Raw genomic sequence first — 22120 nt, 5'->3', positions numbered from 1 at the left:
GCTAGGACTGATTGTTTCCATTAATTTTGGTTTTCTTCTTTCTTCTTGACAAGGAGAGTCCCGTTGTTGCATCTAGATGGCAGCTTCCTAGCTTTTAAGATCCCAGTCGCTACTCGCCAAAGTAGTAGGTGGAAAGGACCATTGACTTTTGAGGGAGTCTTGGTGGCACAGTGATTAAGTGCTTGGCTGCTAACCACAGGGTTTGGCAGTTCAAACCCACCATCTGCTCTGCAGGAGAGAGATGTAGTAGGCTGCTCCTATAGAGATTATAGCCTTTAGAACCCTGTGGGGCAACTCTACTCTGTCCCACAAAGTCACTGGGAGTCCAGGTGGGTTCATTGACTTTCTGAGACAATGACTGTTTGTCACAGGGAACTGTATCTGTTCAAACGTTGGCCGTAGAAAAGTGTTTATAAACTTGTGTGTTGTACAAGGTTGATTTATGGTCCAACCTTGGGGTGATGATCACCTCTCTGAGCCAATTCTGATTAAATGGCTCTGCCACCTGCCTCAGAAATAGCACCAGAATAAAAAGCATCCACTGGTGTCAAAGGTTATTATTCAAGGAAAACAAAAAGTGATGCTAACAGTTCACTTTGCAACATAATGCAGAGCCTCAGTTTTCTGAGGCATCAACCTTTGCCTCTCTAAGTCTTCCTGCCTTCCTCCTGCCTCTCTCTCAGTGTCTGATTCACAGTGTATTAGTAGCTATCAATTGCTCTGTAACCAGTTACTTCAACAACACTCCGGCTTAAAATAACAAGAATGTGTTATCTCATACTTTGTGTGCCTCAGGAATCTGGCTGTAGCAGAGCTGGATTCTTCTGCCTCAGGGCCTCTTACAGGGCTGCAGTCACAGTGTCACCCAGGGCAATGGTCTCATCTGAAGGCTGAACAAGTGAAGTTGTTGACAGGATTGTTGGATGGTAGGGGGCGGCTCAGTCTGGTCCATCTAATTTATATTGACCTTTCCTCCCCTCTTCATCCTTCACATGGTCCGCACACACCCTGCTTCCGGCCCTGCTTCGTTCCTTGTGGCTTGTCTGTCACCCCCGTGAGAGCGAAAGCTCAGGAGGGCAGGGGCTCATCTGCTGGTCACCGTCTGTTGCCAGCCCCTTGCATGGTGCCTGGCTAACCGTGGACTCTCTGTGAATGCTTACTGAATCAATGAACGCCTCAAACACAGGCCTGGAACGATTGCATGGAGCTCTTTGGGAATTGTAAGATCTTCATGACTCCCCAAGAAAATGCCATTTATTCCATTAACATGCATAATAAATTAATTTATTTAAGAAAAGAAAACAGGCTCAAGATTGTGGGGTAGTTTTGCCCCCATTGGTGGGTCGTGAGGCAAGCCATGCCACCTCTCTGTGCCTCAGCTTCCTCAGAGGGTAAGTGAGGGGCTGCAGGCTCGAGATGCTGCTGTCAAAACCACTGTTTCCTGTTTTCAGCCTTGGTCTGCTGTGGGAGATTTTGTTCGAAGAAAGGATCCCATTGCCAAAACAAAAAAAGTTGGAAACCCACTCATGGCCAGGCCAGCTATTCAGAGGCAGGCCGCTGGTTGCAGGTCTTTCAAGATGTAAGGTCTGCAGGCCACAGAGCCTGGGCTCAGCAGAACCAGTGGGAGGAAGAGCAAGCCTAATAATCGTGGTTCAGGGAACCCCCTCTCCCGTTTCAGGAAGGAGAAGAACCTCCCCTACTATGCCTCCCCCAGCTTCATACCTCACGTGTACCCACATCCAGTTGCCTTGAAATACTAGCATCAGTTTTTTCCCCCCACGTTGACTAACTGATTTCAAGATTTCATTTCTGGCACTGCATTTCCCACCAGATAGCCAGATAGAGTTTCTGAGCTCTAAGTTTCATAATTAAAATCCCATCACATCCCCCTAAACAGTGCAGGTTGCGCCATTAAGCCTGGCATAAAAGATTTTAAACCACTCTACCTAGTAATTTAAATATAATACTTCTGGCTGCATTCACTCTCTGGTATTTTTAATTCTAATTAAGAAACTCTTACTGAACATTAATATCCTACATAGGATGTTCTGTTGTGGCTCTGTGCTGCGTTTTGGCCATCTCATTTTCAAACAAACAGCTTGGCTGCATGGCTGTAGCAGCCCACATGTTTTTTTTCCCTGGCCTTTGGGAATCACTGGGTCCCAGGCATAATTAGTATAAATCAAAATCCTCTAGACTATGACAGGAAAATGGTGTGTCTGAGCAGCAGCTTATTAAAATGACCTACTTAATTTGAGGAAAATGCTGTATCCGACTCACAGGGCACCTCGGTCCCCTTGGCTGCCGTAACAGAATCCACAGAGTGGGTGGCTTTAAAGGACAGACATTTATTTTCCCACAGTCCTGGAGGCTAGAAGTCTGCATTCAGGTTGTTGGCAGGGCCTCGATTTCCTCTGTGGGTGCTAGTCTGTTCAGTTCTTGGCGGTCCCCAGTGTCCCGTGGCATTGCTGGCCTTGAAGATGGAGCCTCACATGCTGTAGTTACCCTGTGTGTGACTCTGTCTCTATGACTGTTCTCCCCTTTTATAAGATGCCACTCAGAAGGGATGAGGACCAGGACCCACCCTATGAATAACATCTTTAAGGAAAGACTTTGTTTCCAAACCAGGTCAGACTCACAGGGACACAGGTTAGGACTGCACGTCTTTTGGGACACAATTCTATCTGTAACGTGGTGACCTGGCTGATTCCCTAACAGACTGTATAACTCTCTCTCTCTCTCCCTTTCTCCCTCTATCTTCCTTCCTCCCTTCTCTCCTTTCTTCCTCCTTCCCTCCCTCCCTTTTTTCTCATTTAAGAAAAGGAAAGGGAATGGAAAGGCCCATTCTACTTCATCCAAGGTGCAGACCCACAGTTTGGACTGATGAAGGCCTGGTCTACTGGGGACTGTGCCAGAGGTGGTGATGAATGGGAGCAGGAGATCCGTCTGACTGAACAAGCTGTCCGAGCCGTCAACAAGCTGAACCCCAAACCCAAGTTCTTTGTTCTGTGTGGTGACCTTGTTCATGCCATGCCAGGTAAGACCTGCGTTGTCTCTGTGACCTTTCCTTCTCCTTCACCTTCAGTCACTCCTGAGCACCTCTGGGCAGGAGAGAAGAAAAAAAAAAAGATGTAGCTGAAAAGAAGCCTCGATACAGTGATGGTGGGTCCCTTCTCTCCATGATGGTGCAGTGTCACTGAACTCGGAAATGCACACTCGTTTTATGTTTAGAATTTAGTGAGATTAATCACAGTAATTAGGCAGAGCTACAGGTCTGATGATCTGAGCTTAATGTGAAAAATGGCACAGATCCGCATGTGTCATCTTTCTTCGCTTCCAGGGGACAAACTCCATAAATGTAGTCTCTCTCACTTTCCTCTTCTTAGACTCTTATTTCTACTGTATTTGTTGGTGTTTTTTTTAGTTGCAAGTGACAGAACTCTAGCTTCACCTGGATTCAGTTTTGTATTTTTTTAGGTATATGTTGCCTCGTGGCCTGTAGATGCAGGGGTAGCCCTGAGCTTCTGAGGCTGGAGCCAGGACACAGTGTCCACCCTCAGCTCTGCTTTCCTGGGGGCTGGCTTGGTTTTCACGCAGGCTTTCTGTAGGTGTTGGCTCCTGGGAGTTGTAGCTTTATATCCTTCTTATAGCAACCACAACAGAAAGAAAGTACCTTATTCTAAGTGGGCCAAAGTCCCAAACCATCTTTACGCTGCCCCCCTTAAGTCATGGGGTAGGGTCAGCTCAACTGCATCTACGCGGTGTAAAGAGCACGAGAGGAAAAGTGCGATACTGGCGATGTCGGAATAAGAGACGCTTTCTAGAACTTTCTCCCTTTTATTCCTCCTTTTCTGACATTCTGTTCTCTCAGGCAATGGTAAAGCCCAGTAAGCAAGTAGAAGCAAGAGGAGATTGCCCTGGCCATTAGGGAGGTAGAGCTGGCCACCTTTGCCTCCATACCTGTGTCCCTCTGCTTAGTGGGACAGACATGACCTGAGGACCACTGCTGAAAACACTGCAGTAGCCGTAAATGTTCGTTACTGGCGAATGTTACTTTGTAAACCAAGACTGTGACCCCACCATGATGTTGTCTGGTTCCTTTAGAAACCAAGGTTCCCTGTCATGAGCCTGAGGTGGTGATACCTCCCCGTCCAGACTCACTTGTCTGGCAGTGTGCCCATTTGGAACAAAACCCCAAAATAAGATTTAAGAGTGGGAAAAGGGCAACCAGAATTGCTCCCCTAAAGTCCAGGGAAGGTAACCAGCAGAAAACCCTCAGACCTGCCTCATTGTCTGTCTACTTGTCTTTTACATGAAGTCATGAATGTGGACATGCTCATGCCCTTGACTCCCACCAGGTGGGAGGCAGTGATGCCGTCCCTGGTGAGCAGCCTGCCCTGGGGTGGGATCTGCACGAGAGTGGTGGGGCGGGGAGGAAGGGACAAGGCAAAGACAAAGACCTAAACTAGGACTCAGGAAACCAGAGTCAGCCCCACATCTGCCGCTGATGTACTGGGAAAACTTGCACAACCCATTACCCCCTGAGGGCCTCAGTTTCTAAGCCAAGAGTCCATCAAAGCAGCAAGAGTTTAAACCCTCACCAGTGTGGGGCTGCATAGCGCCGGAGCAGTTGCCTCTGTACCTTCATTCAGATGACGAACTTCTCAGCCGTTGAAGATAGAAACACATTCACAAGGATGGCTCTGAGTTTTGTTTGAGGAAAGGTCAGTTTTAGCTGCTTATAAAACTTGGCTACTCTTGGTAACTCTCCCCTAAGGGTTCCCAAGTGACGGGATTGTATGATATCAAAGCTGCTGATGGAGTTGTGTCTTAGCTGATGAAACAGACCTATGCTGCTTCCACGTGGTCTGACTTGCAGGTCGAAGGCCTCTTAGGAATCACGTGGCCCGTTCGACACTGTGGCATCAGCAGAGCGCAGTGAGGGAGCGTCTGCTTTTAGTGGACTCTTGAAAAGAGGATTCCAAATTCAACATTTTTTCTGCCCAGAGGTTCTTCAAAAAGAATGTTACGGAACTCGCTGGAATCATGTAAGGGGTTCTTATAGATGTTTAGCAACTTTTTCTGAGTTATGTAAATGTACTCAGTCATATTTCAAAATAAGATTTAAAATAAAAACTTTCCAAGTGTCTGCATTGCTTCTTGAATAAAATATACCAAGCATAAGTGAATTAAAGGATGTAATTTTATGAGCAACCCTACCACGTAGTCAGAAGACCTAAATGTGAACTGGCAAACCTTTAAATACCCATTTTATATACAATGCTCCCTGAGAAGAATCCCGTCTGCTCTGAAGACTCAGCCTTTTCTGTGGGGCTTTAACGAATCCAGTGAAAGGCCTGTACCTGTTCTGAATGCTGAGATTCAGCATAATGTTAAATAAGTTACCAGTGTTTCATACAGAGTATGTGGCTTCCCTCTCATTTAGCTCAGAGGCAGGGCAGACACTAGAAAAGTAATTATTTGCTTTGACTACTTAGCACATTGTTAATTATCAAATGTGCATTATTAATAGGCAAATAGAATCAGAAAGCTTACTTTTAATTCCACCATAAATAACATTTTGCGCCAAGTAGATTTAAGTGCAAAATGCAGAAAAATAACTGCTAAGAGTAATGCTTTTATAATGAAAGTCATAATAAAGCCTTTCCATTATAGATATTGATCATAATATTCATCCACACATACTTATTGTGTGCAAACTAAGTGTCCGTTGCAGTGCTACATGCTGTGAATTTAATAGTGGGAATGAAAAGCCATGTCTTTCCTTGTTGCTCAGAGTCTGGTTGGGCAAGAGCAATAACGTGGATGGTAAGGGGAGGTGGTGGTGCAGGGGTGGAGTCTTGCCTTCCATGAAGGAGACTTGGATTTGATGGCTGCCCGCCGTACCTGGTGTGCAGCCGCCACCAGTCACGGAAGCATGCGTGGTGCTGTGATGTTGGACAGGTTCCAGCAGTACTTCCAGACTGAGATGGACTAGGAGGAGAGCCCTGGTGATCTACTTCTGAGAGCTTCCTAATGACAACTGTGGAATCCCAGTGGTCTGATCTGCAAGTGATCATGGAGATGGCACCAGACCTTCCTTTATGCATGGGCTTGCCGTGGGTCAGGGGCCAACTGGACAGCAACTGGCAACAAGAAGGAGCAGAAGAAGCCATTGGTTGCAAGGATCATAGGAAAGAGTCTGAGGATGCAAACTGCTTTGTTTTGGACAAATCCCATTTAGTTTTGAGACATAGGTTTAATTTGCAAATATCTTTTTGGTTATTTTGGTATTTTTTTTTTATTAGACAGAACTGCTCTATGGGTTAAACCACATTAAAAATGGCAAATGAAGATTTGTACAAATATTGAGAGCAATTGATTTTCAGTGTTTGACTCTTGAGCCCAGGGGGCCTTTCTTTAGTCTCAATGACACTGAAGCATTGACCCATTGATACTGTCCCCAGGATCCTGGTTACATTTCAGTGATTACATATGAAACTGCTGAATCAGAGTGTGATGATAAGTCACAGTGCAAGAGATTCCACTGAACCTTTAAAATAGTGTGTGTTACTAATCCACTTGTACCCCTGCTTATTAAACCTTGCTGTAACCAAACAAACCATATCACATGGGACAGACTTTTCCCTTGAAGCTCTTTATGGATTGACCTCCACTTGGGGAACTGTTCCATGATTTAGTTTCAGTTGATGTATAGCCTCAGGAACTTGTCTGTTTATGAGGCAAACCTGCACTAGCATCATGTCAGTAGATGGTGTGTTAATTTCCAATTGCTGCTGTAACAAATTGCCACAATCGTGGCATAAAACAACACACATTTATTATTGTACGGTTTTGGAGATCACAAGTCTAAAATGGGTCTACAACGCTATAACCCTTCTATGGCTTCCAGCCCCTAGAGGCCTCCTGTATTCCTTGGCTTGTGGCCCCTTCCTACCTAACAAGCCAGGAGTGTAGCATCTTCTCCCTCCTCGGACCTCTGCTTCTGTTCTTACCATCTGTTACTGTGGCCTTCTTGCCTCCTCCTTGTAAGGACTCTTGTGATGCCATCGGGCCCACCTGGATCATCCAGGCTAATTCCTTCATCAAGATCTTTAACTTACTCACACCTGAAAATTCCCCTTTGCCAGGTACAGGCTTCAGGGATTAGGATGTGGACATATTTGAGGGCCACACTTCAACCCGTCCACAGGCTGCCATGGAAAGAAACAAAAGTCTGAGCTGTAATGGCTGCCTCACCTCTCCTTACAACCTTCTCATTATTCTTTCCTTTTTAACTGATGGGGAAATTGGCTCAGAGCAGTAACCTTTGCCCAAGGTTACTCAGCTTCTAAATGGTACAGCCAGGATGTAACTCAAGTGTATCTATTTTTAAACTCCATGCAATTTCCACTGCAGCCTTGCTACTCAAAGGGTGGTCCCCAGAACAACAGCAGCAGTGCCACTGGGAGCTTGTTAAAAATGCACAATCTTGGATGTCGTTGGGTACTGTCCAGTTGGTTCAGACTTATAGTGACTTCACATACGACAGAATAAAACTCTGCGTGGCCCTGCTCCGTCTCTACAGCGTTGCTTTGTTTGAGCCCGTATGTCAGTCCAGCTCACTAAGGTTCTTCCTCTTTTTTGCTGAATACTTTACCCAGCATGATATCCTTCTCTAGGCACTAGTCCCTTCTGAGAACATGTCCAAAGTATGAGGGACCATGTCTCACCATCCTTGCTTCTGAGAAGCATTCTGGCTGTACTTCCTCCAGGAGAGATTTGTTTGTTCTCTGACAGTTCGTGGTATTTTCAATATTCTTCACCAGCACCTTAATTCAACTGGTCATTTCTTTTGTGATCTTCCCTATTCATCGTCCAGCTCTCACATGCATGTGAAAACCAGAAACCAAACCGACTGCTGCTGAGTTGATTCTGATGCATAATGACCCCCACTGGGTTTCCTAGGCTGTATATCTCTACAGAAGTAGATTGCCTCATCTTCCTCCCAGGGAGCAATTGGTGGGTTTGAACCACTGACCTTCTGGTTAGCAGCTAAATGTCTTACCCACTATACCAACAGAGCTCCTTATATGCATATAAGGCAGTTGACAATACCGTGGCCAAGTACACCTTAATCTTCAAAGTGACATCTTTGCTCTTTTAACACTTTAAAGAGGTTTTTTGCAGCACATTTGCCCAGTGTAACACATAGTCTGATTTCTAGACTGCTGCTTCCATGGGTGTTGATTGTGGATCCAAGTAAATGAAATCCTTGACAGTATCCATCTTTTCCCTGTTTATCATGGTGTTGCTTATTGGTCCAGTTGTGAGGACTTTTGTTTTCTTAATGTTGAGATATAACCCATACTGAAGGCTGTAGACTTTGATCTTCATCAGTAAGTGCTTTAAGTCTTCGCTTTCAGCAAGCAAGTTTGTGTCATCTGCATATCTCAGGTTGTTAATGAGTCTTCCTCCAATCCTGATACTGTGTTCTTCTTCTTATAGTCCAGCTTTTCAGATTATTTGCTCAGCATGCACATTGAATAAGTATGGTGAAAGGATAGAACCCTGATGCTCAGCTTTCCTTATTTTAAATCATGCATCTTCCCCTTTTTCAGTCTGAATAACTACTTCTTGGTCTAAGTACAGGTTCCTCATGAGCACAGTTAAGTGTTCTAGACTTCTCATTCTTCCCACTATTATCCATAATCTGTTATGATCCACACATTCAAATATGCCTTTGCGTAGTCAATAAAACACAGGTAAACATCTTTCTGGTATTCTCTCATTTCAGCCATGATCCATGTGACATCAGCAATGATATCCTCATTCCAAATCCTTTTCTGTATCCAGCTTGAATTTCTGGCAGTTCCCTCTCAATATCCTGCTGTAACTGGTTTTGAATTATTTTCAGCAAAATTTTACTTGCATGTGTTATTAATGATGTTATTTGATAATTTCCACATTCTGTTGCATCATCTTTCTTTGGAATAGGCACAAATGGACCTTTTCCAGTCAGTTGGCCAGGTAGCTCTCTTCCAGATTTTTTGGCATAAACGAGTAAGTACCTCCAGTGTTTCCATCTGTTTGTTGAAACATCTCAATCAGTATTTAGCCCATTCCTGGAGCCTCGATTTTTGCTAATGCCTTCAGTGCCAGTTGGCCTTCTTCCTTCAGTCCTGTTGGTTCTTGATCATATGCCACCTCTTGAAATTGTTGAACAGCAACCTATTCTTTTTGGTACAGTGAGTATTTGTATTCCTTCCATTTTCTTTTGATGTTTCTGTGTCATGCAATATTTTGCCCATATAATCTTTCAGTATTGCATCTGGAGGCTTGAATTTTTTTCTTCGGTTCTTTTCAGCTTGAGAACACCAAGCTTTTTCTTTCTCTTTGGTTTTCTAACTCTAGGTCTTTGCACATTTCATTATAATACTTTATTTTCTTGACTGCCCCTTGAAATCTTCTGTTCACCTCTTTGATTTCATCATTTCTTCCATTTGCTTTAGCTGTTCTCCATTCAAGAACAAGTTGCAGAGTCCTTTCTGATATCCGTTTTGGTCTTTTCTTCCTTTCCTCTCTTTTTAACAGTCTTTTGCTTTCTTCACGTATGATGTCCTTGCTGTCATCTCACTACTCATCTGGTCTTTGGTTATTGGTGTTTAATGCATCAAATCTGTCCTTCAGATGGTCTCTAAATTCAAGTGGAATACATAATCAAGGCCATATTTTGGCTCTTGTGGACTTGTTTGAATTTTCTTTAGGTTTAACTTGAACTTGATTTTGAGCAGTTGATAGTCTGTTCCATAGTCAGCACCTAGCCTTGTTCTCACTGATGATATTGAGCTTGTCTATTGTTTCTTTCCACTGATGTAGTTGATTTGATTTCTGTATTTTCCATCTGGTGAGGTCCATGAGTATAATTTCCATTTGTGTTGTTGAAAAAAAGTGTTTGCAGTGAATAAATCATTGTTATTTCAAAATTCTGTCATGCATTCCCTGGTGTCATTTCTGTCACAAAGGCCACATTTTCCAATTTCCATGCTTCCTCTTTGTTTCCCACTTCTGCATTCCAATCACCAGTAATTATAAATGTATCTTGATTGCATGTTTGATCAACTTTAAACTGCAGAAGTTGGTATAAATCTTCAGTTTCTTCATCTTTGGCTTTAGTAGTTGATATGGAAATTTGAATAGTAGAAGTATTAACTGGTCTTCCTTGTAGGTGTATGGATATTATCCTATCACTGACAGTGTTGTACTTCAGGATAGATCTGGAAATGTTCTTTTTGACAGTGAATGTGATACCAGTCCTCTTCATGATGTCATTCCCAGCAGAGTAGATCATATGATTGTCTGATTCAGAATGGCCAATACCAGTCCATTTCAGCTCACTAATGCTTAGACTATTGATCTTTATGCATTCCATTAAAGTTTTTGCAACTCCCAGTTTTCCTAGATTCATATTTGGTACATTCCATGTTCTGATTATTAGTGGAGGTTTGCAGCTGTTTCTTCTCATTTAACCTGTCCTTGTGTAATACTGTGGTGGCTTGCATGTTGCTGTGATTCTGGAAGCTGTGCCACTGGTGTTTCAAATACCAGCAGGTTCGCCCATGGTAGACAGGTTTCAGTGGAGTTTCCACAGACTAGAAAAGGGGACATGGCAGCCTACTTCTGAAAAAATTGGCCACTGAAAACACGAGTAACAGTGGAACACTGATAACAGTGCCCTCAGGTTGGAAGGCACTCAGTAGTCTAGAACGGAAGACACTGTGGCAATGTAAAGTAGATTGACTGGGGAAGAGCTGCCTGCTCAAAGTAGAGTCAACCCTAATGACATGGGTGGAGTAAAGCAGTCAGGACCTTCATTTGCTGATATGGCATGACTCAAAATGAGAAGAAACACCCAGACCTAGTGAGTTAGAATCAGCATTTTCATAGGATCTCCAGATGGGTCCATAGGTGATAAAGTTCAAGAGGCACTTAGTAGACTAAAGTATGCAAGATCTTATGTTTTGTGTGTTTCCATGTATTAAGTATGATTCTTATGTGTTTGTAAGCGGTTTGTGAGAATTCCTTTCAACTGTTAGAAGATAATGTTATTTACCAAAACTGTCATTGCTTTAGACATGCTTAGCTGTCAAAGTGAAATTATTTGAGTCTTTTTTTTTTTTTTAAATAACAGTCAAGTCAACTCCAACTCAAGAAGACCCCAAGTGTTCTGGTTACCTAGTGCTTGCTCTGACAAGAAAATATCACAAATGGGATGGCTTGAACAAACAGGAGTTTATTCTCTTATAGTTTGGAGGCTTTAAGTCTAAGTTCAAAGTGCCAGGATCTAGGGGCTGGGTGAAACCCCCTCAGCTTTTGGCTTGAGCCCTGTCTCTTGTTCCTGGCCCACTGAAGCTAGAGGCTTTTCTTCATTAAGACAGCTGCTGGCTGCTGAGGCTGACAAGCCCAAGGTTGACAAGTAAAAAGGCATAGTCCCAATGTTACCAAACCACAGGATAGCCCATTAATTTTAGTCCATTGAAAGTCCCAAGGTCAGCAGAGCATGGCAGGCTGCTGAACAACGACATGGTTACATGCAGGGTTCAAGCGTGCCATAAGCTAGAGACCATTCCCAAAGCTGTTTCTTATCTACGGGAAGCAGACCACATACCCAAAGCAGCTACTCAGCTGCTCTGATAGATTCCACCATGGAGTTAATTACCAATCTCATCATGGGGAGTAACTACATTCAGCTGCCCAGCCACTCAACCAGGCCCAGCCAAGTTGACACAAAAACTTAACCACCACACCAAGTATGTCTGAGTAGAACTGTGCTCTCTGGGGTTTTCAATGGCTAACTTTTCATCAGTAGATGCCAGGTTTATCTTCCAAGGTGCCTTTGGTGGACTCAAACCTCCAGCCTTTTGGTTAGTAGCCAAGTGCATTGACCATTTATACCACCTGTTATTGTTTGGTGCCACTAGCAAGTTGATTCTGATTCATACAACACTCTAGGACAGAGCAGAACTGCCTCACAGGCAGGGTTTCCAAGGCTGTAATCTTTATGGGAGCAGACTGTACATCTTTCTCCCACAGAGCAGCTGGTGGGTTCAAACTGCTGAACTTTTGGTTAGCAGCCAAGTGCTTAACCACTGCACCATCAGAGCTCCTATGGATAAGTAAAGGAAGATGACTTCTGCTATGCAGGACTTGCAAAGCAGAAAAAAAATCTTCAGGAAAACAGCCACACAGACATGCTGAAGGTTCTTTAGGCAGGACAGCTAGAGCGGATTTGCTGACTTGGGTCATAGTACATGTGCACAGTCACTCATCTGCCATCCCAACGCTCAGACCTCTGAAGACTGAGAGCTTTTTCGTAAGTTTGAAACTGACTCAGTGGGTAGCAAAACTGACCCAAACTGATACATGGCTGTTTATAGTTGTTATTTATCCTACTTCGAGTAGTCCTGCATTTTCCTAGAGAAATACTGCTGGGTTCCGTTCTGGGGTGCTGCCCCAGACCCAACTCGAGGTGTGACTTAATTGTGCTCAATGTACTTTATTCTAATGTTTGAAAATTCTGAATTTCAGAACAGTTCTGGCCCAGAAGGTTTTGGATTTGAGTGTGTGGATTGTAATACTGATAATGTTGGGCTTTGGGTGATGATATCTTTCCTCACTAAAACCAGAAGGCTTTTTCCTCCCTCTGACTCAGTGTGGATCCTCTATTGCATGGTAACCACATTTTAGTTTTAAAGTTAAAACAGTCCCAGATATATTTGAGTTTTTGGGACCATTTCTGTTGGGATCAAGTGACTCAATATGAAGATGAAATTGAATTGAGAAATGCCTCTGAGAAATTGGAGAAGAGGATGTGTGCCTGAAGGTGATGTTTGCTATAGAGAAGTGCAGAATAATCCATTTAGGTGGAGAAGTCCTAGATTCAAGGTGGAGAAGGGCTGGGTCCCCCCAGATACGGCTGGGATAGACTGGAGAATAAAGCCGTCAACAGAGTGGTGGTTAAGAGTGGGAGACATTCTGGGAGTGTAAAGTAGAATGACAGATAAATGGAATTGTGATTTTTCCATGGGGAAGAAGGTGCTAATGAGAGACCTGAGAATTTATTTCATTTAGTTTAGTAATCCTTCACCTTCACTTAGGAGCGAAGGGCTGGGCTCCCAATGGCCAAACAAACATCAAGACTCCTTCTCAACCTGGTGATTTCTAATTCTCTGGTTAATGTGTAGAATTGGGAAGTAAATCATTGAGCGGCCATGGGGTGTTTCGGTGTGCTGAGCTTCGGGCAGAATAGAGCCGTCTGTTCTTCCATCGTTTGCATTGCCAGGAAGGCCTCCATTCAGTTCCCTTCAGCGGGCAGGCACCAGCATGTGAAGGCAATTCTGGTGGAAGAGAGGCGCAGATAAGCAAAGCCTCAGAGGCACGATTTTGAAAACCAAAGCTAGGATTAAGGCTGTGGCCAGGAAAGGGCTTTATCTCCTTCCTCCAACCTCCAAAAGTTCATCTTCCCCCAAGCTTAATTCTTAAGTGATTGGACACGTGTGCATGCGTGTGTGTGCATTGGCGTATATTTTCATTCAGTGCCTTGGGTACATGGAGGGTGTTCAGTGGATGAAGGTAAAATAAATTGCTATTGTGTTTTTCATGATTCTCATCAAGTATCCAATGTGTGGTAGGTACCTGGTACAGATGTCTGAAATAAATGAGGAAGTAGTTCATTTATTGAGCAAATCTGTACTGAGTGCCTACTCTGTGCCATGCACTGTGCTAGATGCTTGGCCTATGTCAGTGAATAAAACAGAAGTCCCTGTTGACCTAGAAACAAAGAACATGTGGATGTAGGTTGTTGTTAGGTTGTTGTTAGGTGCCGTCAGGTTGATTTTCAACTCACAGCGACCCCTTTGACGAAATAGAACTGCTCTATAGGGTTTTCTATGACATGAAATTATTTCTTACATTGCTTTGTCATTTTGATCTTTTGTAGGATTCAGACTGGGTTAGATATGTTAGGTTTTGTTACTACTGTATTAGAGTTTTCAGTTGTGCAAGTTATAGGTGAATACGTTCTCTTTGTCAAGATTTAAAATCTAAACTATGAAAATCTCCTCTCCCCACCTTCCTCCTCAGAGGACCATTATTGTAAATTGCATGTATATAAGCAGCCTTTTAAAAAATATAGATGGGATCATGCTGTGCACGCAGTTCTGTGACTGGCTTTTCCCCTTCCATCTCTCTGCAAAATCTTTTTATGTCAGTCTATATAGATCTATGTCAGGCTTTTATTAGTGGCATTGCACTGTGTGGACTGGGATCTAATAATTGGTTAATGTTCTCTGCTGGTGTTGCTATTACTAGGAGAGGCAATCTCCTCGTATAACTCCCGGTTGGGCTAATCTAACTAATGCCACTATGAGCATCCTCGGCTTGTGTCTTGTGTACTCACGTATTTCTTAGGCTTGTCTGTCTGCCCAAGGTCAAGGTGGAATGGCTGGGCTTGGGATCTACTTTGACGCGCATGCTGAGTGAACACTGGCCAGTTTATGCTCTTTTCCCCGGGTTCTGCCTCGCAGGGACTGACTGGCCCTTTTCTTCTTATCCTCTTTATGCAACTGACATCTTCAGTCTCTGGACAAGAGACAGATCCCTGCACTGCCTGCTACATTGTAGGGACCCAGGCAGTTTGTACTGAACTGAAGCCCTTTGATCCATATTGCAGTCTGTTTTTTTTTTTAAAGAAGCTCAGTTATTTCACACTCCTTTTCTCAGCTTTATAATTAGGCTTGAGGTTCTTTTTTTTTTTAAGTGCCTACTCCTAGTTCCAAGAAATTCCCAAGATTTAAAGACAACTTACTACACAGTTTAACAGATAGAAATATAACAGGGGAGTTACATGAGTGGGACAAAACACCACACTATAGTTGAACTGTCACCAGGCCCCACAGTGGCCTGGTTCTCCGGCAGGCTGTGCGTGGGCTGAAAGCTGAGCAGGACCCAGGAGCAGTAAGCCCAGACCTTGGCTCTTCTGCTACTTCACATCCATTAGAAGCACCGTTGAAGCATCCTAGCAATCAGTGACAGTACCTCCCTTCTGCTGAGGCTGATTGAAAGTGGCTGGTGCTAATTTACCTAATATTACTAATTAGGGAGCTTGGAGCATTCCTGAGAAGTTGTTTCTGATTAGGTGTGTGATGAGAAGCAGCATAGTTGGGGACAGTGATCATCCTTCCACCCTGGATGGCACAGGCGCTGCTCTCTCTGCTGGCTGTGTTAACTCCTTGTTCTACATCACAGCCTCTGTTAGGGGTTGACTTGTGTCCCCCCAGATATATGTGGGAATCCTAATCCCTGTACCTGTGGATTTAATCTAACCTAATGCCATGCCATCCCCGTCCACAACACAATCTAATGTCATGTGATCAGTCAGGTGAGATCGTACCACTGGAGGGAGGGTCCTAAACCTGACGGCTTCTGAATTCTATAGAGAGCAGATCAACACAGAGACAAGCAAGTCAGGGGAGAAGATGCCATGTGAAGGTCACCAAGGAGCCAGGGAATGCCTGGGGCTGCCGATGAGGAAGGAATTAACACAGCCGGCATCCTGACTTAGACTTTTACCCTCCAGAACTGTGAGGAATAGTGTTCTGTTCTTCACGTCCACCCACCTGTGGCATTCGTGTCACAGCAGCGCTAGGAAGCTATGATGGTGTTTTATCCTGTTTTGTGCTGTGGACAAAAAAGCCTCTGCACCACATCTCAGGACTGTTTTTTAATGCAGAAAATAAAGCACATAGGATTTCAAAGGAAACCAATTCTGTTGACGTGCAGTTATCAGAATGCTTTAAAAATGATTTGATAGGCAGATGTGCACACTGGTTTATTGATAGAACGTGTTCCAGCAGCAGAGCTAGTGAGCATATGTTACAGGGGGATGATTTTAAACAATGCTCTGTGGAATCCCCAACAACTGAAATGGAGGTGAAAAGTATATGTGATTCTGTTAGTCACAGTCCCAGGAACATTGAGCCCTCTGCGATTGCCTGCCTGACTTTAAAGTAGGAGGAAAGGAAAAAGTTAGAGGCTAGTGAATGGGGTAGTTTTTTTTTTTTTCCTTCCAAGTTCACAGATCTACACAGACCCAGATTAAAAGCCCATGTCCATGTCCATGTCCTCTTGTTCTTTGACTTGTTGGAGCCTCCTTTTCATATTCAAAGTGGGATATTATAATTGATATTTTATAAACTCAGTAGCAGAACTACCTTTAATTAAAGACCAAAAAATACAAAATGGGCAAGGAAAGGAAGGTTCTGGAAGGAGTACAGATGTTAAAGGCAAAAACAAAGAAACAGACCAAAGACCTTCTTGGCTATAGTTAACAAAATGTGGATGTCTGAATATTACATAAAGAACTGGTGCACGATAGGAGGGGCTAGTTAACATCTGGAGGCCCTGGGTGTGCAAACAGTGCATGTGTTAAGCTTGGCTGCTGACTGAAAGGTTGGAGGTTAAGTTTATCCAGAGGTTTCTCAGAAGAAAGGCCTGGTGAAAAAAAATCAGTCACTGAAAACCTCAAGACCCGCAGTTCTAGTTTGACACATATGGGGTCGCCGTGAGTCAATCAACTTGTTGGCAACTTGTTTCAATAACCAAAAAAACCAAACCTACTGCTGTCGAGTCGATTTGACTCATAGTGACCCTTCCTTGGGTTTCCAAGGCGGTATCTGTACGGAAGTAGGTTGCCTAATCTTCCTTTCGAGGAGTTGCTGGTGAGTTTGAACTGCCACCCTTCTGGTTAGCAGGCAGATGCCTTAGGCACTACACCACCAGAGCTCCTAGTTATCTTTTAATTAAGGAAACCAAACAAACAAACTTAAATATTTTTTTTCTCTCTAGTTTCCAGCGTTTGAATCAAAAACTGAAAATTGAGAGAACTTTGCCTTTTTGTTTTGTTTGTTCCATGAAGCATTGGAGAAGGCTTAAAATGAACACATGTAGTTTAATGGGAAGATATAAGGAAACAATGAATTCTCAAGACCAAGGAAAACATAAGTTTGTATAGAAAGTCAAGACCTTAAGCTGGGGAGCAGAAACAATTGGGAGACCTTCAGGGTCCTTGTGGTTGATAGAGTTAAGTTGAAAATTTAGGCAGAGAGAAAAGATAGTTGTCAAAGAAACAAAATCTTGCAAATGACCAAGAGGAACGTAGCTTTTCTTGGAAAGTCTTAAATTTGAAAGAAAAATTTTACAAGGACTCCTTATGAGGCACTAACTATTCTAAAGGGCCAGCCTTACTATATTTCTGGAGTTAAGGACTTTTATCTGTTACTATTATTATTTTTTAAAAAAATATTTTCATCTTAGCACTTTTTAAAAAATTATGGTAAATAGATATGTAACAAAATGTTTCCATTTCAACATATGCTACATGCACAATTTTGTGATGTCGTATTCATCATGTTGCACAACCATCACCATTACTCATTTCCAGATTTTCCCATCATACTTAACAGAAGCTCAGTGTCCCCTAGGAAAAGTCCCCTACCTCCTTCCCTCCTGACTGTCCTTGTTGTTGTTGTTATGTGCCCTCAAGTTGGACCCGACTCATAGCGACCCCTCCTTGGGTTTCCGAGGCAGTATCACTACCAAAGTAGATTGCCCAGCCTTCCTTCCGAGGAGTGACTGGTGGGTTTGAACTGCCAGCCTTCTGGTTAACCCTGACCGTCCTTAGTAACCACTAAAAGCCTCAGGCCTGTATATACCTACCTGTTCTAGATATTTCACATTTGGGCAGGGAGTCTTAACCTGGACAGGAAGGACCATGAGTAGGTTTCCTTCACATAAGCCCCATCAAATTGGGTACAGTCCAGCATATTTCTATAGCTGCTTTGGAACTCACTACAGTTGTGACAGTGCTCAGAGACCCAGAGTAGCTCTCTAAGCAGAATAGCACTGGACTGAGCTTCCACCCTCTGCCCTTCCCTGGACATTTCCTGTTGTTGTTGTTGTTAGGTGCCACTGAGTTGGCCCCGACTCACAGTGACACTGTGTACAACAGAGGGAAACACTGTGCCATCCTCAGAATCGTTGTCATGCTTGAGCCCATTGCCAAGCCGCTGTGTCTGTCCATCTCGTTGAAGGTCTTCCCTTTTTCACTGACTCCCTATTGTACCCAGCATGATATCCTTCTCCATGGACTGATCCTTTCTGACAACATGACCAACGAGATGAAGTCTGGCCATTCTTGCTTCTAATGAACATTTCAGCTGTACTTCTTCCAAGACATATTTATTCAGTTTGTTCTTCTAGCACTCCATGGTACATGCAGTATTCTTTGCCATCACCTTAATCCAAATGCATCAGTTCTTCTGTGGTCTTCCTTATTTATTGTCCAGCTCTCACATGCATAGAAGGCTATTGAAAATACAGTGGCTGGCATCAGGTGCACCTTAGTCTTCAAAGTGACATCTTTGCTCTTTAACACTTTAAAGACATCTTTTGCAGCCCATTTGCCCAATGCGATATGTTGTTTAATTTCTGGACCACTGCTTCCATGGGCATTGACTGTGGATCCAAGTAAAATGAAATCTTTGGTAACTTCAATCTTTTCTCCATTTATCATGATGTTGCTCATTGATGCAGTTGTGAGGATTTTTGATTTCTTTATGTTGAGGTATAATCCATACTGAAGGCTGTAGTCTTTGATCTCCATCGGTAAGTCCTTCAAGTCTTCTTTACTTTCAGCAAGCAAGGCTTTGTCATCTGCATATCGCAGATTATTAATGCGCCTTCTTCCAATCCTGATACCGTGTTCTTAAATATAGTTCAGCTTCTTGGGTTATTTGCTTAGCATACAGACTAAGTATGGTGAAAGGATACAACCCTGATACACACTTTTCCTGATTTTAAACCAGGCAGTATCCTTTTGTTCTGTTCAAATGACTGGCTCTTGGTCTGTGTACAGGTTCCTCATGAGCACAATGAAATGTTCTGGAATTCCCATTCTTTGCAATGTTATCCATAACAATCAAATGCCTTTGCATAGTCAGTAAAACACAGTTTATCATCTTTGTAGTATCCATCGCTTTCAGCCAAGATCCATCTGACATCAGCAATGATATCCCTCGTTCTATGTCCTCTTCTGAATCCAATTTGAATTTCTGGTAGTTCCCTGTATATTTACTGCTGCAGCTGTTCCCCCCCCCCCCATTATCTTTAGCAAAATTTCACTTAATACTTGGATGTTTTCTAGAGAAGATAAATTTGGAGTGCTGCCAGATGCCTCAAAGGCCTGCTGCATCCATCGGCAGACTGAGGTGTTGTGGACCACACCGGCCTCTTTCTGAGGAGCTCTGGTGGTTAAGTGCTTGGCTGCTAATTGGAAGGTCATCATTTCGAACCCACGAGCTGCTCTGTGGGAGAAAGATGTGGCAGTCTGCTTCTGGAAAGATTTACAGCCTTGGAAACCCTGTGGAGCAGTTCTACTCTGTCCTGTAGGGTTGCTGTGAGTTGGAATGGATGCTATAGCAGTGGGTTTTTAGTGACTTTCCAGCTCATGTGTAGCTGATTGGAGTATTTCCAGTTTCCCTTTCATTGTTATTTCATGTCCTGAAATTGGAACATTTTACCTCCTTGATGGGCCTATTTTCTGCAACTAAATGAAGGACTGAAAAGGATCATGATCCCAAAGGGGTTCAATTACCAGGTAATTGGTTAGATGATCAGAATGTGAAATTAAAAAAATGAGAAGTTGGAAACCGGAGCATACTTAGAATGCCAGCAGTGCTGAGGACACACACCCATGTTTGTAACTCTCGGAATTTAGAATCTCACCTGTGTGTTTCAAGTTCTGTGCTCTTTTCCCCAGTTCCTAAGCAGTTTATTGGAATACAGTCCCGAGGTCTGCTCAATATGTTACTTGATTTATATAAAAAATTATGAGTCCTTCATTTCTTTACCTGCTATTTGGGTGAAATACTGCTGTCATAGTCCATAAATATCCTTTTGATGAAATTTTGTATCGATCTATAAGGTGGCAACTTTAGAAATTTCACTTGGATAATATACCTTTTTTGTTGTTGTTCTTCTTCTTTCCCTAAAACACCTTGAAGCATAGTGTATAGCATATCAAAGCCCCCTCTTCTGTTGAGCAGTTAAGTCTATTTCATTAATTATATCTGACCAATTGGGTTAATGGGAGCTCTGGTAGCATAGTAGCTAAGACACTTGCCTGATAACCAGACGGCTGGCGGTTCAAACCCACCAGCCACTCCTCGGAAGGAAGGTTGGGCAATCCTACTTCCGTAGTGATACTGCCTCGGAAACCCAAGGAGGGGTCACTATGAGTTGGGGCCGACTCGACGGCACATAACAACAACAACAATTGGGTTAATAGATCATATTCAGCAGTGAGTTTGCACACATATCTGGGGGTAGTTGCTGTCACAAGCTGGATGCAAAATTAGATGACTCCTGTCTACTACCATCTATAATTTAAAAACCGCTAGAGTCTGATTAAGCTTGATCATTTAGCAATGTGGTGCTGGATCACCATGTGAGTAATGTTTATGTTCGCAAAGGGTTAAATCAGTGAATCTACATACCTCAGTCAGGACTTGATAATGAAAAGCAGTAGAACTGGAAAGGATTATGGCTTTATAAATTTTGTGACACTAGATGAAGGTAAATGTGTTTAATCAAAGGAATAAATCATTTTCTTAAGTTCCATTCAGAACTGCTCGTGCTACCGTGTTCCTAGTCACAGTGTTTTCCAGTGTAGCTTCCTCCTGTTCCACCAATCATTGCTCATATCTTTGATTGCTGGGAACTGAATTGAGTCATTCAGTTTTAATGTTGTTCAGTTCCTAACAGCAAATAAGTATTAAAGACCTGCTTCTGTGCCTGGCACTACTTAGCAGGAAACAAGGACAGGTCCTGCCCTTGGTAAGAATACAGACTAGTCAGGAAAAGACAGTAAGGAAATAGTCATACAAATAAAACAGTGGCCCTTAGACAGTGATAAGGAGCTCTGGTGGTGTAGTGGATAAGGCATTTGGCTGTTAACCAGCAGGTCAGCGGTTCAAACCCACTAGCCGCTCCACAGAAGGATGATGAGACAATCTATTTCTGTAAAGATTTACAGCCTTAGAAACCCAGTGGGGGTCGCTGTGAGTCAGAATCAACTCGATGGAGTGAGTTTGGTATTTCTGAGACAGTGATAGTGAGCGTGGTGTGTGGTGCTATGCGGGCATACGTTGGCAAGCTCCGGTTTGGTGTAGTGGCATGGAGAAGGCTGCCTTGAAACTGGAATAGGTTTGGTAGCCCCATCATGCTCATCGTTGAAAAATAAATAAAATCAGACTGTTCCAAAGGGTATATACACAGAAAAAGAGGTACATTTTCCTGCCCCCACTGATCTGTTTCTCCTCAGAGAAAACTGTGGTTAATCGTTTCTCATGAAGACTGACAGGAAATTTCCACGTTTAGGTATACTCACATGTATAACTTTTTGTTTGTGGGAGTGGAAAAGACAGATTTGTTCCCTCTGTTCTTGTTGTTATCTTTCCAAAGCAGCCATGTAGATGTATTTCACGCTTCTCTGTGGTGAAGGTACTAGAAGGTGTTCGACTGTCTCTGATTGGTGGACAGTTAGGTTGTGTCCAGTTATTCTGTCATTGCCAACATTTAAAAAAATCTCTGTCTCCTATTACTACTGTTTGTTATTATTCTATGAAACAAATTCTTAAAAGGGACAAATTCAACAAGTAGATGGTTGAATCAAATACTAATATTAAGGAAATTGGCAATTAGGCTTTGTCTGACATATGGTGCAGCTGGAACATTCTACTAGTTTTACTCCCATTCTGAAATAATATACCTAGTGGACCAAAAGATCAGAGTCAACATCCTTTTTGTATCTGCTGTCCCACCCCCACCGCCAGCCCACAGGAAATAGAAATAAAAGAGGGTGCTTTCTATGTGGAAATTGAAACCTCAGGGGACTAAGCAGAAGGAAGGGGTCATGACTGGCCTGTCTCCCCACCTTCAGGAAAACCACACTTTGCCATCACTGGTAGTCGTGAATCTATCCATGAGACTATAACTTCTCATT

General features: G+C 43.2%; 1 protein-coding gene across 1 annotated transcript in view; it reads left to right on the top strand.

The window, feature by feature from the left end:
* The window catches only part of CPPED1 (calcineurin like phosphoesterase domain containing 1), a 202743-nt gene that overhangs the window by 51539 nt on the left and 129084 nt on the right, over nt 1-22120 (top strand). The window contains exon 2 of the mRNA XM_007939738.1: nt 2819-3037. Within this exon, the coding sequence (XP_007937929.1) occupies nt 2819-3037 (219 nt within the window). The remainder of the gene's footprint in view (nt 1-2818; nt 3038-22120) is intronic.

The sequence above is a fragment of the Orycteropus afer genome, unplaced genomic scaffold, assembly GCF_000298275.1.
Source record: "Orycteropus afer afer isolate SDZICR_OR568_19922 unplaced genomic scaffold, OryAfe1.0 scaffold00061, whole genome shotgun sequence".
Lineage (NCBI taxonomy): Eukaryota > Metazoa > Chordata > Mammalia > Tubulidentata > Orycteropodidae > Orycteropus > Orycteropus afer.
This window is presented reverse-complemented; position numbering and strand designations above follow the sequence as displayed.